Source organism: Phyllostomus discolor, chromosome 3, assembly GCF_004126475.2.
Source record: "Phyllostomus discolor isolate MPI-MPIP mPhyDis1 chromosome 3, mPhyDis1.pri.v3, whole genome shotgun sequence".
Taxonomy (NCBI): Eukaryota; Metazoa; Chordata; class Mammalia; order Chiroptera; family Phyllostomidae; genus Phyllostomus; species Phyllostomus discolor.
This window is the reverse complement of record NC_040905.2, coordinates 43,033,968-43,050,836: the sequence shown is the minus strand read 5'-3', so window position 1 is coordinate 43,050,836 and position 16,869 is coordinate 43,033,968. Positions and strand designations below refer to the sequence as shown.

Below are 16,869 nucleotides of genomic sequence, written 5' to 3'. Positions count from 1 at the left end.
TAATGCAACAGAACCCCATTGTTTTCTTTTTAAATCAAATTCTTACAGCAACAGTTATGGTTATAGTTGAAACAGACTAGAAACCAAATCCCATAATCTTTCCCCTTTTACCTTTCAGCTATGCTTGCTTCCTGCAAAATCCTGGTCTCTTCAATACCATATACATGTGCCAACGGGCTCTGTTCCTTACTCTCTTCTGTTGAGAATGATTCAAGGTTTTTATCTTCTAATCCTGTTGCTTTGGAAACATTTTTCTCCATTTCTTAAATAAAAAACATTTAAGATATAGTCCAAAATAGTACAGTTAAAATCTCATATCAGAAATGTATTCACACTTCAAAGACAGACCACTATATAGTGGCTCTTCCAAACATCTCTTAATCCAAAAAGCAAGTTTATTCACATGGTAGAAGGGTAGTCCTGGCCAATGAGATTTCTGAACAGTAAAATAGATGATTAATGAATCCTGCACCACACATATTTCACTCCTGGTTTTAGCACAATAACTGTATCTCTACTTTATGGTAATAGCAGTATAATTAAACCCACAAACAAAAGAGGTTTACAGGTGAATATACATGAAGTCTGACTAGTTCCACCTTGGGAAAAATACTGGGGTGCAGCTGGGGGAGCTGTTCTACAAAGAATAATGTCACAAAGGAGAAAAAATGACTGCTATAATATAGAAAAGGTAACCTGAGCCTGCATAATGAGAGAGCTAACTAAATTAACTAACTGAACCAGAGGCATCGCTGATTGAAAGAAATCCCAGAAATCAGGAATCCCAAACAGAGAAAAGATGCTAACTACCCAGATCTTCTACACATAGCACACAAAGTTTAATACAATTTTGGTGGACATAGCAAACACCACTAACTTGTACATTTTAAATGGGTGAATTATATGGTACATGAATTATCTCAATAAAAGTGTTATTTTAAAAAGTGCCAAATAGTGTACAGTTAGCATATATTTTTATTCTTTCTGAAAGGAATATACACATGGATGTATGGGTGTACGTACATAGACTACCCCCTCATTAAATGCTTATGTACATAAAACATTTCTAGAAGTCTGCAATAATAACTGTTAAGAGTAGTTTACCACTAGACGTGAGATTAGAGGGCTGGGAACCAAAGGAGGAGGGAGTTTCTAAAATTGTATACCAAAGGGGCACTGTCCTTTGCCACATTCATGCATACCTTTCTGAGAAATGTGTGCTTGAGTATTCAGATATAGACACACAGAAAAATATATACATGAAAACAAAGTTTGATCAAATAATACAGCAAAATGGTAATAATTACTGAAACCAACTGGTGGATTTATGGGTATTTATTTTATGGCTCATTCTACTTTCTGCATGTATGAAATCAATTATAAGTTAAAATAAGTTTAACAATTGAATATCCACTTGAAATGTTAATGCAATTTCTTATGTCAAAGTAATTTTGTAACTTGCAAGGAAACAATAAAATTTACCTCTTTGAATTTCCACTTCTCCTTTGGTTACAAACAAACTGGGAACTTCCTGATGAGCACCGAATCTGTTGGTCCCTAAAATCTTTTTAAGATTGGGCTTAGGTTTGGCAAATCTACTTCTCATTCTCAAATCATTGGTCACTTTAGAAGTTGTATTCCTAGAAAAAGAAGGGAGAGAGGGATTTGTCAACCGTGTAAGAATTCCCTCTCACAGTGACACATTCTGACTAGTATTAAAACAGTTATGTGCCACCTTCTAAGGAGCCACATGGTCTCTATGTTTCATTTCTTAATGTTAAAATTACATGGTGGTAACTCTACTAAGTGTCTTGAGAGAAGGGAAAAGAATTTGGACCATGTTTGTAAAACAGAGACTATTATACAAAACTATGTCATTAAAGCTTCAGAGACACACATTATTGCAGTAATTTTAATATGCAAAACATTAAACTAAAATCAAAATCAATCAGTACTTTAAAGAGTGAGAAATTAGCATTGCCTACTTACATTTATACAAGTATTATTGAAAGCCATTAATTAAATTGATGGTTGGTTTAAATATACTTATTAATTGAATACTATATTTTTTTAGTAAAACTCAAAGGGAATGATAATTTTAATAAAGCAAAATAAACCTGGTTGATACAGCGTTTTCCTTTACTGTCTCCATTAAACCAGTTTCTTCTTTAGTACTTTGTTCCTCCAATACAATCTGGTTTCCTTCTAACGGTGAAGGAGGTACACTATTGACAGGTAAAGAAAGCTCCTGAGATTCATGAACAGTTTCATGACTGACATGATCGGGGCTAAAAGGAATATGGCTTTTATCCTTTGAGTGAACACCAGGTAGTACACATATTCCTACTGCAAAATAAAAAGAAAAGAAAATGCAAATATATGTTGAAATAAAATAAATCCTTCAACATTCAGCAACTGCAAAATACTATATTTTTAAAGTTTGCTCTTTTTGCCAGAGTTTTGACCTAAGTTTAATAGTTCTTATAGACTGAAATTTTTGTGTGAGTATAAGTAAAAATGAATCTTTTTGTTAGTTTCAGTAACTACATAACCTCTAATGAATTTCAATTTCAAGACAGGCTTGCCTTTGTTTACAGTATTTTAAAACCTGTATTTTATATTCATGTTCTAGAGATCTGTGACATGTTCCAATGCAATACTCTGCCATTAAGAAAGAAGCCCTACAGGGAACACAAATCAGAGTTTCCTGATAAATATATAGTTACAGGCTTGAAAGTCTAACACCTGCCCTAGCCAAGTGGCTCAGCTAGTTAGAGTGTCATCCCATACACCAATAGGTTGTTGCGGGTTCAGCCCCCAGTCAGGGCACATACCCAGGTTGTGGGTTTGATCCCCAGTCAGGGCACGTACAAGAGGACACCAAACGACATTTCTCTTTCACATTGATGTGTCTTTCTCTTTCTCTCTCTCTCTCTCCCCATCACCTCCCGTTTCCTCTCTCTAAAATCAATAAATATATCCTCGGTTGAGGATTTAAAAGGTTTTTTTTAAAAAAAATAAAAGTTTTACACCTAAATAAATGGCAGGCCACTCATCACCAGTCAAAATAATTAACAGGAATATAATTAACATAATTATATGTAACTTAATGTACTACAGTAGAAAATACTTAGATACTCAAGACCACTGCTTCTCTGTAAGGTAAGCCTAAAATATTAAAAATCTAGGTTGACATATATTTTGGCGTGGTGCAAAATAACAGAACATTTTAAACTGAATGATCTCAATGATGGCTACAGCCCCTTCAAACTGTATTTGATTGTCATGTAATTGTGAAACTATCCAAAAAGGCAGCTCCTTGCTAAAGAAACGTGTGTAATCAGTGATCAGTGAGCTCAGTTAACCAATGACGTTTATGATGACAAAGGTAACTGTTCCATAAATATAAAATGTCTTACTAAACCAAGTGCACTATCTCCAAATGGTAACACTACATCCAAAAGGGCAGTTAGGTGGGTCAATGCATACATATTACCTTTTCTGGGAAAAATCAAAGCGCTGCCAACTTCGAATGTAAGAGGCAGGTAGATAGTCACTTATTACTCTAATGTGGTATACATTTCTTAAAAATTGGATTTTAAAGTTTCTTTTTTTGAGGACTTATCTTTCATTCTTACCATCACTCTGTTCTGTACTGATCTCTGACTGCAACACTAGGTCGCCCATTGTAAGTAAAGTTATGGCAGCTTCAGCGCTTCCATCGTTGTTGGTATCTTGTGAGAAAATATACCAACATTAAAACAGAAGAATGAATCTGGAAATTTAAGTTTGTTTACTTAGAAGTTTTTAAATGCAGGTGTTTATTCTCTGGTAACAAGTTTCAATATCCTCTGTACCACTAATCCTTCACTAGGGTAATGTTTTATTCAGCTTATATACTGCAAATAAAGAAATCAACTGTTGCCTTCAACCCACTGAAAATGCCTCCCACCCATTAAGTAACTTAATATCTTCAAAAAATGAATCTATGCAGATCAGAGGAAATAAATACTTCTTTATTAAACGTTTAACTCATTTTTCTAAAGTAACATTCCAAAAATCTACGTTTCTTCTGCAGATAACACATTCAAAAACTGAACCTTTTTCTTCAACTCTCCAGCAAAATGACTCATTTTCAAAATGCCACTACTACTAAATCACCATGCTAGTGTTAACCAAGCAGTCTTTAACAGTTTCCTATGAACAGTTACCTGTTTCATCTTGGATATGTTCACCTGTGGTCATTTCCTAAAAGAGGAAGAGTAATATCTTATGCATTTTCCCAAATACATGTTCTGTATCTCAAAAAGCACTATGTTGTTCAGATTTTTCTGTGCTTTTGATTACAATGGAATGAAAACTGATTTTCCCCCTTAATTATAATTATTCATAAACTTTCATAAACAAAAGCAGAAATAACTTAAAAGCCACATACTTTTGTCTCTTGCTCCTTATTTTACCTTAGCCTTATGTTATATGCTAATTTTAACTCATATTGCAGTGTACATCTACCATTCTTCCTTTACTTCTTCACTTTCATAATCCTTCAACTTCAGTCACAGCTGCCATTAGTTTTGGCTCAATGGAAACCAAGTTCTAAAGAATAATGCAATTTTTTACACTACTAAGTGACTTAAAATGATTTTTAACAAATTAAGAAGTTACAGGTCTGATGTCCAGCATGACAGCATGAGGAGCTCTCCTGCTCCTCTCCCCACTGATATTGGGGAAGTTTATTTAAAAATGGCCATTAAAGCCTCTGGAAATAGTCCTGAGGGCACAGGATAAGAAAACATTCACTCAAGAAAACTGATGAAAATTTGGTAACAAAGGCAAAAGTCTGTGGTATTTGAACAAAGACTGTTCTCTCCCTCATTCCTCCCAGCTCAGCAAGGCAGCGACTCCACCTCAAAATACTGCATCCAAGAAAACAGGCCCCTTCTCCCCACAGGTGCCAGCTAGAGGGCTTTCTTCCTAAGAGGAGCAGGACTTCAGCTTCTGACAGTCATCAGGTGTCAGATTCATAATGGAAACAGACCTATATCTACTATGAATATGGACACGGAAATCCTCAATAAATTACTAGCAAACTGAATCCAGCAACGTAAAAAAATTACACATTATGACCAAGTAGGATTTATCCCACAGAAGCAACTTGCTTCTAACATCCAAAATTTAATCAATACACAATATCAATACAATAAAAAGCAAAAGTCACATGGTGACTTTACAATACAATACAATAAAAAGCAAAAGTCACCTCGATAGATATGGAAAAAGCATAGCATAAACCCCAACACCGTTTCATGATAAAATATTCACACAAGCTAGAACAGAACTTCTTCAATTTGTTAAAGGGGATCTACAAAAAAACCATAGCTAACATCAACTGAATGGTGAAAGACTAAATGCTCTCCCCCAAAACCAGGAATGAGACAAGAATGTCCACTCTTGCCACTTGTAGTCAGCATTGTCCTGGAGGTTCTAGCCAGGGCAATTAGGCAAGCAAAAGAAATAAAGGACATCGAAATGGCAAAGTAATATAAATCGAACTGTGTCCCCCGCAGAAAGATATGTTGAAGTCCTAACCCTCAGTACTGTGAACATGATCTTATTAGGAAATAGGGTTTTTGCAGATATAATCAAGTTAAAATGAGGTTATACAGGATTAGGATTGGCCCTAATCCAATGTGACTGGTGTCTTTACAAGAGGAGAAGAAACATGGACACACATACAGACAGAAAGCCACGCACTGGAGGCAAAGGCTAGAACTGTGCTGCCACAAGCCAAGCAATGACAAGCACCGTCTGAAGGTAAGAGAAAGGCCTAGGATGGTTTCTCCCTCAGAGCCTCCAGAAGGAGCCATCACTGACAGCACCTTGATGTCGGAATTCCGCCCTCCAAAACTGAGAGAAGAACATTCTGTTGAGCTGCTCAGTTCATAGTACTTTTGTCATAGCAGCCCTGGGAAGCTAATGCAGAAAGGCAGAAGTAAAGCTATCTCTATTCACACATGCCATGATCTTGTATGTAGGAAATCCTCAGGAATCCACTAAAAACTATTAGAGATAATAACATAGATGGCAAATTTGCAGGATACAAGACCAATATATGAAAATCAATTGTATTTCTATACACTTGCAATAAACAACCCAACAATGAAGTTAGGAAAAGTTTCATTTACAATAGCATGAAAAATAAAAATATACTTAAAAATAGATGTAATAAAGAAAGGACAAAGCTTATACTCCATAATCTACAAATGCCTTAAAAAATCAAAGATCAGAATAAATGGGAAAATACCCCATGTTCCTGGATTAAAAGACTCAACACTGTTAAGATGGCAATGCCCTCCCCCTGCCCAAAAAAAAACTGATTGACAGGTTCAGGCAATCCCAACCAGAATCTCAGCTAATGTTTTTGTGGAAATTGACAACTTAATTTTAAAATTCCAATGGAATAGCAAAAACAATCCTCAAAAAAAGAATAAAATAATCCTTACACGTCCCAATTCCAAAACTTACTACAAAGTAACAGTGATCAACAGAGCATCGCCTACACAAAGACAGACACATAAATCAATGGAACAGAACTGATTCAAGAAATAAATCTATATATCTACAACCAATTGATTTTATTTCATTTTTTAAGGATTATATATATTTATTATTTAAGAGAGGTTTAAGGACGGAGAAAGAGAGAAAGAGAAACATCAATGTGTGATTGTCTCTCATGTGCCCCCTACTGGAAACCTGGCCCACAACCCAGGCATGTGCCCTGATTGGGAAATGAAACAGTGACACTTTGGTTGGCAGGCCAGCACTCAAACCACTGAGCCACACCAGCCAGGGCCAACCAATTGATTTTAGACAAAAATGCAAGACCATTCAATGGAGAAAGAATAAAAGGTGCAACAGACAACTAGATAGTTATATGCAAAAGACTGAAGTAGGACTCTAACCTTACAACATACAAAAATTTATTCAAAATGGATTAAAAACTAAAATGTAAAACTACAGTTAAAACTGTAAAACTTTTAGAAGAAAAATAGGAGTAAATCAGCCCTGACAGGTGTGGCTTGGTTGGGTGACATCCCGCAAAGCAAAAGGTTGAAGGTTCAATTCCCAGTCAGGGCATACGGCTGGGTTGTGGGCCAGGTCCCAGGTTGGGGACGTGCAAGAGACAATTGACTGATGTTTCTCTCCCTCTTTTTCTCCCTTCCTTCCCCTCTCTCCAAAAATAAATAAATAAAATCTCTAAAAAAACAAAGGAATTAAGTCATCAGGACCTTGGCTTTAGCAAAAGATTCTTGGATACATGAACAACAAAAGAAAAAAACAGATACACTGGACTTCATCAAAATTAAAAACTTTTGTGTGCCCTGGCTGGTGTAGCTCAGTGGATTGAGCGTGGGCTGGGAACCAAAGTGTCCCAGGTTCGATTCCCAGCCAAGGTACATTCCTGGGTTGCAGGCCATAACCCCTAGCAACCGCACATTGATGTTTCTTTCTTTCTCTCTTTCTCTTTCTCTTTCTCTCTCTCTCTCTCTCTTTTCTCTCTCTCTTTCTCTCTCTCCTTTCCCTCCTTAAAAATAAATAAATAAAATCTAAAAAAAAAAAATTTTTGTGTTTTAAAAGTAATCATCAAGAAAATGAAGACATCCCACAGGACGGAAGAAAATATTCACAAATCATGTATCTGATAAAGGACTTGTATCCAGGACATCGCAGTCCCCCTCACCCACAGTTTCACTTTCCATGGTTTCAGTTACCTGTACTCAACCATGGGTCAAAAATATTTATTAAATAAAAATTCCAGAAATAAACAATGTATAAGTTTTAAATTGCACTCCACTCTGAGTAGCATGAAGAAATCTCAAGCCGTCCTACTCTGGCCTGCCCCAGATGCCCTTTGTCCAGCATATCCATATTGCACATACAGTTCAATAGCTCTTTTGAAAAGCCATATTCACATAACCTTTTTTACAGTATTTGTCATAATTGTCCCAGTTTATTATTATTGTTCATCTGTTACTGTGCCTAGTTTATAAATCAAACTTCATCATACACATGTATGTATAGAAAAAAATACATACCCAGTGAATAAGAGGATACTCCTGTATAAAAGAATTCTTACAACTCAATAATAAATATGCAAATAGACCAAAACTTTTAAAAATGGGCAAAGGCTCTGAATAGAGATTTCTCCAAAGATTTAAAAGTGGCCAATAAGTATATGAGAACTAACTCTCATTTATCATTGGGGGATGCAAATCAAAATCATAATGGGGTGCCACTGTACATCCACTAGGTTGTTTGATCCAGAAAGTCAAATAAAAAATGATGACAAAGATGTGAAGAAACTGGGACCCTCATACACTGCTCGTGGGAATGTATAATGGTACAGCTGCTTTGGATAACAGTTTGCTAATTCCTCAAATGATTAAACAGAGTCATCATAAAACACAGCAATTATAGGAATCCTAGAACCATACCCAAGAGAAATGAAAATATATGTCCATACAGAAACCTGTACACAAATGTTTATAGCAGATTACTTATAATAGCCAAAAGATGGAAACAATCTAAATGTCCATAAACAAATGAATAAACAAAAACATGGTATATTTATATGTAACATTATTTGACCACAAAAAGGAATGAAGTACTGATTCATGCTACAATGATGAATCTTGAAAACATTATGCTCAGTAAAAGAAGCCAGACACACAGTCCATTTATATGAAATGTCCAGAACAGACAAATCTATACAGACAAGCTGGCTAGCTAGGCATGGGGAAGGATGGGAGGAAGTGGAGAGCAACTGCTACTGGGTATGGGTTTCTTTTGAAGTGATGAAAATGTTCTAAAATTAACTACAATGTTTGCACATATCTGTATACTAAAAATCATTGAACTGTACATTTTAAATGGATGAACTGTACAGTGTGTAAATCATATCTTAATAAAGTTATTTTTAAAAAGTTGTAATTCCAAGTCTTTGTTTGCAAAAATAAGATAAAAACTAACCAAATAAGGAAGAATGCCAAGCAAAATACTATAAAATATAGTCCAAATAATTTACATTTGGCATAGATTTAATGCAACACAAGTCTATAAGGATATTAAGAGCTATATCCACACACATACACAAAGATTACTGTTTCTCAAGTCTAATATAAAACCTACAGATTATTCACTAGTTTCTGTTATTCATACTTATAGCTCTCCAGATGACAGAAATCAACTAACAACTGCTTGTAAACCTAACATATTCAAAATTAACTTCCAGACTTTTGAAAGTAAGCAAAGAATTAAAAACAAAACATATTGAAATGGATGCTTACGACTGATAATACACTCAAATTTTCTTCTTGTTCCATTTCCTGCGTGGTCACATCTGCATTTGAGAGCTGATGTTCATCAACAGTTATAAATCCTATATCTGGAACATTCACAGTTATTTCAAGCTGTCAAAATGAAAAGTTTCGTTATTTCATTTTGGTGTACTATACACAGACAAGCAAGTAAAATAAAATGTTAAACTGAAAAAAATCCACATTTATACACAATTAAAAAACTGAAATACAGTCATTTTTAAACTTATTTGACATCAACTTGGCAAAAGTAAAACATAAAGCTTTTGAGGGGTCTATGATTCTTATAAGCAGTAACCAAAATTTCTAAAGCTAATCTTTCTAGTACCTAGCCTTTAACTTTCCATTATCCCCACTTTGACCCTACTTTCCCATATTTCTCTCATCAGTCTGTTAATATCTATGGAGTGCTTCCTAAAAACTAAAAGGCTACAGGTACAACACAAAGCTGAATAAGACAAGTTTGGCCCTCGCCCTCAAGGAACTCACAATCTAAGAAAAACAGACACATAATTAACTAACCATACACTGTCCTAAGTACTGCAACAGAGATGAGTTAGAAGCACATACACAGCTATGTTACCCCCAACCCCCACCAAGGAAACCACCCTCTCCCACAACCTCCAAACCTCTATCATTCTTGTTAGCCATGTCATGGCTATGTAAAATAATGGGTTTACTCACATGCATTCTTCATTTAGCAGTTTTATTGGTCAAAGACCCCTACAATTTGGGGGCTAAAAAGACTAAGATTTCTCTCTTAGACTATATCCAAGACAGGCTGGCTCCTATTCCCTTATTAACAGAGAGATGAATATAAAATCTGTATAATTCAGTAGAAACTTAATACAGAGTCAAGTATGAAAATTTGCCTTCAAGACATGTTTATTATAGTAACACCTGTGTGTTCTGTGTCTGTTTTCTCACACACAAATATTAGAGAAAAATCTTTGCTAATATCTTACAGGGCTGAGATGATTAAAAAGTTCAAGTGATTTGAAAAGACAAAATATTTTCTGAAAAATTGGGTGAAATATTGGAACATTCTAAATAATTGAAAGTTATTTCTTTGAATATCATAGTTTCAAAGCTTTACTTTTTACCAGCTTCACTGAGATGAAATTTACATGCCATAAAATTCATCCATTTCAAGTTTCTTGGATTATACATAAATACATGCGCCCAATACCAGTCACTTTTAGGACACTTTCATTGCTTTAAAAAACCAAAAACCTACATCCATTAGTTATCACTCCTCTTATCCTTCAACCCCAAATCTCTAAGCAACCAGTAATCTACTTTCTGTCACTACAAACTGTCCTATTTTGGACATTTCGTATAAATGGAATCATATGATATGTGATTTTTTGTAAATGGCTTCTTTCACTTAGCACAATGTTTTCAAGGTTTCAAGATTCATTTTGTAGTATGTATCAATACTTTATATCCCTTTTTATGATTTAATAGTATGCCACTTATTTCAATGCTTTTTAAAGGAAACATTTTCTAACATATAAACAACTCCCTTGTCTTAGTAATCTTGCTATAAGGAATATAATTTAAGCTTTCTTCACTCAATTATTATGATTAATACTATTTAAGAAGGCATTCAGTATTAATTCAGGGATTTAATTTTCATAATTTAATTTCTGATACTAGTTTTCACTAGCAATTTGCCTTTCAGCCAAAGAAATTTATAAAATACAAAACATACATAGCTAAATGAATTCATATGTAGTGTTAACCAGTTGTCCTTGAATAAAATTATTTTTCCTTTTGCATTTTCTTAGTTTCAACTAAAACTTAAATTTACTATCTTTATTTTGAACTTTTAGTTAAAAGAAAAACTTAATTTTACATCATTTTTGTTTAGCTTCAACTATTCTAACTCAGTAACTTTACCACTCGTGGCATTATTATTAACAGCGAATAAAGGTGGTTTCAGACTGCCTCTCATAAATGTAAATTTACAGATTCAGTAATCCATTAATTCTGGGTTAGCTTAACCTTACTTAACTGTTTTAAGTTACATCTTTTATACCACCAATGCCATCTCAGTTAACTCCTGATTCTGTTTCAAATAAGTACTGACTACAAAACTGAGATATATATGCCACTCTATAAGTCACACAAGTCACTGAAAATTTAAGCAAAACAGATAACTTTGAAGTTACAAAGTTAGAATATTAGATCTAAAGGCAAAGGAGTAAGAAGCTTTTATAATAAAGTAAGTTGAAGTAGTATGTTCCTCCACTCACATCCATTAGGATGGCTACTATCCAAAAAGAAAAAGAAAAAAGAAATAGAAAGTGTCGGTGAGGATGTGGAGAAATTAAAACCCCTGTACACTATTGGTAAGAATGTACACTCATGTAGCTGCTATGGAAAACAGTATAGTGGTTGCTCAAAAAGTTAAAAATAGATTTATAATTACCACACAATCCAACAATTTCCACTTCTAGACATATCTCCCCCAAAAATTAAAAGCAAGAATTAGAAAAGATATTTGTACACCCATGTTCATAGAAGCATTCTCTCTGCAATAGACAAAAGGTGGCAGCAACCCAACCGTCCACTGACAGCTAAAGAGACAAAATGCGGTATACACACACCACAGAAAATCATTTTAATTTAACCTTCAAAAAGGAGGGCATTCTGCTGGGACTCTGATTTCTCAGAGAGCCAAAGCAGCTGCACATAAGCTCTCTCCTGTGGCTGCTTCTATCCTAAGCCCTTCCTTGTGTCACTGTCCCTCACTTTAATAAACATACTCTCAAAATAAAAAAAAAGGAGGACATTCTGGCAGGTGATGCAATACAGATAAACCTTGTGAAATAAACCACTAACAAAAAGGACAAATACTATATGATTCCACTTAAATGAAGTTTCTAGAGTACAGCATAGAGACAAAAGTAGAATGGTGGTTGGCACAGACTAAAGGGAAAAGGGTAATGGGGAATTATTGTTTCATGGATACAGACTCATAGTTTTACAAGGTGAAAAAAGTTCTGCGGATGGATGGTGATAATGGTATAGAACACAATGAATGTACTTAATGCCACCAAACTATACACTTAAAATAGTTAAGATGGTAAATTTTATGTTATGTGTATTGTATCACAATTAAGAATATATAGATATTAATAGATGTCCTTTCTACCTTCTCTACCATAGATCAGCCTAAGCATGTAAAAGTTACATTTGGTAGAGGTAATTCAGAATAAACTCTACAAATTGTAAGAATCACTATGAGAAAAAAAATCAACTAAAGAAAAAAACAAGTAACAAAATTCTAAGCATTCAAGAACAAACTACCTCTTCCATCGTTTCCTCAATCTGTGCAGGAACAGGTTCAGGAGATCTGAGACCAAACAGGTACAAACACTGGAGCTTTGTTTATTTCTTCTGGAGCAAGATGATAGCTTTCTTCTTCTCAAAGTCAGATTCAAAATCCTCAACATCGTCTTCGTCCTCTTCCTGTGAAGCCCGAAGAGTCACCAGCATGGCCTTGGAAGTTCTGGGTTCCTTCTTCGAAGTCTTACTACGAGTTCGTTTCGATCACGCCCTTTGGTGACATTTGGTTTGATCTTCGATGCGTTCTCCTGACACTATGATCTATCTCACGTCCAGAGGCAGAAGAGAGAGTTGTCCTTCGACTTAGAACACTTTTAGAGTAATTTGATTCTTTAACATTTGTGAATGGCTGGAGGTTTAATCAAAACAACAACACAGTCACTACATACACAAGGATAATTTTAGTGAAATCCAAACTTTAGAGTGAAATCCCAATTCAAGCCATTAAAATGAATACTCCTACCACTCATTCTGTCAAAAATTTATACTGTGAAAAAAGAAACTTACTATTAGTTTCTCATTCACAGTTAATTCTTAGGTTATCTACCCACAATTTTTCATAATAAGTTTTTTATTTCTGGGCCATTTTTCCCCTGGCTATTTAAGTAGAGATGAAATACAAAACGGGACATTATCAGAAGAAAAAGGATGCTCTGGCTGATGTGGCTCAGTGGACTGAGCACCAACCTGCAAACCAAAAGGCCCCATTCCCCCAGGGCAACATGCCTGGGTTTCGGGCCAGGTCCCCAGTTGGGGACGTGCATGAGGCAGTCAATTGATGTTTCTCTTCCTCTCTTTTTCTCTCCCTTCCCCTCTCTCTAAAAATAAGTAAATAAAATCTTTAGAAAAAGGAGTAAAGATGAATGGGCCAATAAATATAGAATATGAGATTTATCCTAATGGGTGAACAGAAAGAATAAAAGGAAAAAGAGGCAGAAAATCAATCAGAACAATGTTGTTTTTAAGACCTCAGGTTCCCTTCTAATTTTCTTCAAAATTATGGCCCTTCATTTGTGTTTATGACCCCACTTGAATTAGTACCCTAATTATTTACGCACGACATACTACTCTTTGGTGAGGCTTCTGCCCATATCTAACATACTTAATATGCAGAGATTTTAAATGTCAGAAAAATAAAATCTTCCTTAAAATGTCAGAAAAACATAAATTTTAGTAAATAACAATCAAAAGGGAGAAAGGAATAGAACTGTCAATAAAAAATCTATACTCTGTTAACAAGCCATCTTTCACTCTATCAATAAATTAAGGTAAGATATCCATAAGGAGTAACATCATTTCCTCTTCTGAAAGTATTTGTTACATAAAATTTTACCTTGCTAGTTTACTGAGACACTGTTCTTTAATAATCGAAGAGACAGCATTATCCCCTACAGGTTTTCTGTCCAACACTTCCTGATGGTCCAACTTCCGAAAGAGCATCTTTCTTGGCCAAACCAGCCTCTTGGGAACCTACACAATCCTTTCCTGCCAAAACCTCCAGAGATGTCAGAAGCTCAGCTTTTTCCTTAAATTTAAGAAGAAATAGCTAATATTACCACAAAAACAATCTCTATAGTAATTTAATTTGGTAGTTCGGTCTGCAGATCCAAGCTTGCCCACTTATACACACACACACACACACACACAACTAGACTTCTAAATTTTTATAACACGGAGAATATCACTGAATTTTCATGAAAACAGTAACAATACAAAAGGCAAAACTATGTATCTTTTAAGGCTCTGTTTCATGATCCTGACAAAATATAGCCTATGAATAAAAATTATAACTTTTCAAAACTTACTTTTTGAAGGAGATTGGCGTCAGAATCTCCTTGCTTCAGTGAATTATCTTCTGGTGTCCTCGCCTCACTCTGATCTGCTCTCTCTTTTTCTATACCCGATTCCTCTTTCTTACCATGTGCTCTTCCCAAATTTGGCTTAGGCTTTTGGAACTGCCTTCTAATCAATTGTGCTGGACTAGAAACATACGTTTTATGTTCATGTCTAAAATGAAGCACAAATCATGATGAAGAAAAATCAAAATTCTTTCTTAGTGTAACAGCTGTTAAATAGTTTCTGACACAAACCAATCCTATGTTCTAAGGACTGGACATAAGTTGGTTATGCTGCTAAGAAAGGAAGAACAGAAAAGCTTTTATAACTTCCATTTCCTGTACAGCCTGGGGAATAGTTTTACTATAATATTAATCTTTTTTACTTTCATTCATTCTAGTTTGCGGTTTCATTCTTTAAGTAATTTTTCAGAGTAATAACTAGAAATAAACAAAAAATTCTAGTAGCTGGAGACAGGTTTCATAATGGCACATTAAACAAATGCTTTAACTAGGCTCTGAAACAGAATACACAGTGGTCACAACACCACGGTCCTCCTGGTTCAAGAGCAGACTGGAAAGCTGAAGTCTATTCTCCCCCCGACTTGCCTATCAGCTCATAAAAAAAACAGTATATTAAGAGCCAGTGTCATAAGAATCTCAATACAAACCCATTTTATTAGCCAAAACATAGAAAGATTTAACATTCAGTAGAGTAACCACAGCCTCCAAGGCAATCCAGAGCTGTGTCTTAAGGTTTCCTGGGAAGAAATAATTGGCAAATATGTGAATTCTGAATTAGAAAGCTTAAAACTAATATAAATGCAGATATTAACCAAGAATAACTGACCCTAGCTGGTGTGGCTCAGCAGATTAAGTGCCGACATGCAAACTGAAAGGTTACCAGTTTGGTTAGTAGTGGTCAGGGCACATGCCTGGGTTGCACGCCAGGTCTCTAGCTGGGAGCGTACAAGAAGCAATTGATTGATGTTTCTCTCGCACATCGATATTTCTCTCCCCTCTTTCTACCTTCCTTCCCTCTCTAAAAATAAATAGTATTTTTTTAATTTTTAAAAATGAATAACTGGATATGTACTATCATTAGTTCTCTAAAATATCTGTATTAAAGACTAATCTTAGCCCTGGCTGGCGTAGCTCAGTGGATTGAGCGCGGGCTGCGAACCAAAGTGTCACAGGTTCGATTACCAGTCAGGGCACATGCCTGGGTTGCAGGCCACGACCCCCAGCAACTGCACATTGATATTTCTCCCTCTCTCTCCCCTCTCTCCCTCCCTCCCTCCCTCTCTCTCTCTCTCTCTCCCCCCCTCTCTAAAAATAAATAAATAAAATCTTTTAAAATAAAAGACTAATCTTAAGCAATATTTCTAATAAATTAACCAGAAGAAAAAGTATTGTACTTAGAGCTACATTTTCAAATGTACCAGTCTAAGCTCTTCTAGGAGGTAAAACATCAAGGAAGTTCACAGAAGTTCTAACAAGGTTATTATGCTAATACATCTAGTATAGGTGAATGCATTTGGAAAAACAAATTATATTTAACTTAAGTATAGCTATTTATAATCAAGTGTGATTCACAAAAGTATGTAAAAATAAAATATATATGTAAGCAGCAATGTGCTACTGTGGTCAAAAAGGACAAGAAAATGCTGTACATAAGTTAATTTCAAAACTATACAGAATATGCACACTTAAGAAAATATCAGTCAAGGTATAGCTAACGGCTATAATAAACTTCATGAACAGAGAAAGTTAAGGGGGAGAGGTAGATTTAGTTGGGAAATAGGTTTTTATATAGAAATTTTAAAATGCAAAGGCTGAGCATAAAAATCTCTTGGCATAAGCAAAATTTCTTTCAGGAAGCTCCACTATAGGAATTCTCTAGTCTGAAAGTCATAAATCCTGAAAACTTAAGTTTTCCCTAATAAATTGCCAATGTTACTTTGAGCAATCCATTTAAATCCTCTACATTATTTAGTGAATAAATGAGAACATTAGGAAAGGCTGCCTCAAAGGTCACTAGTCCCTAAGGCTCGCTCAGAATAAAAAACAAAAATCCCTTCAAAGGTCCTGCATAATCTGCCTTTCTCTCTATCCAGGTCTTTACTTTCTTTCAACCTATCACCCTTCCTCTCCTTCTGTCTCACTCTGGCCTCTTTGCTGTTCCTCAAACAGGCGAGGCAATGTTCTTTCCTAAAGTGCTCTTTAACTGCTATTTCCCTCTTCCCTACACATTCCCTTGACTTGCTCCTTCACTCCTTTTAGGTCTACTCTCCAATGGTACC

General features: G+C 35.2%; 1 protein-coding gene across 1 annotated transcript in view; it reads right to left on the bottom strand.

The window, feature by feature from the left end:
• BDP1 (B double prime 1, subunit of RNA polymerase III transcription initiation factor IIIB) overlaps positions 1-16,869 on the bottom strand; it is a 91,561-nt gene that overhangs the window by 12,302 nt on the left and 62,390 nt on the right. Inside the window, 15 exon segments of the mRNA XM_036020385.1 lie at positions 112-262; positions 1,483-1,640; positions 2,118-2,346; positions 3,639-3,734; positions 4,212-4,248; positions 9,348-9,470; positions 12,693-12,746; positions 12,748-12,810; positions 12,813-12,937; positions 12,940-12,969; positions 12,972-13,067; positions 13,070-13,080; positions 14,065-14,123; positions 14,125-14,256; positions 14,537-14,738. Of these exon segments, the coding sequence (XP_035876278.1) occupies positions 112-262; positions 1,483-1,640; positions 2,118-2,346; positions 3,639-3,734; positions 4,212-4,248; positions 9,348-9,470; positions 12,693-12,746; positions 12,748-12,810; positions 12,813-12,937; positions 12,940-12,969; positions 12,972-13,067; positions 13,070-13,080; positions 14,065-14,123; positions 14,125-14,256; positions 14,537-14,738 (1,566 nt within the window).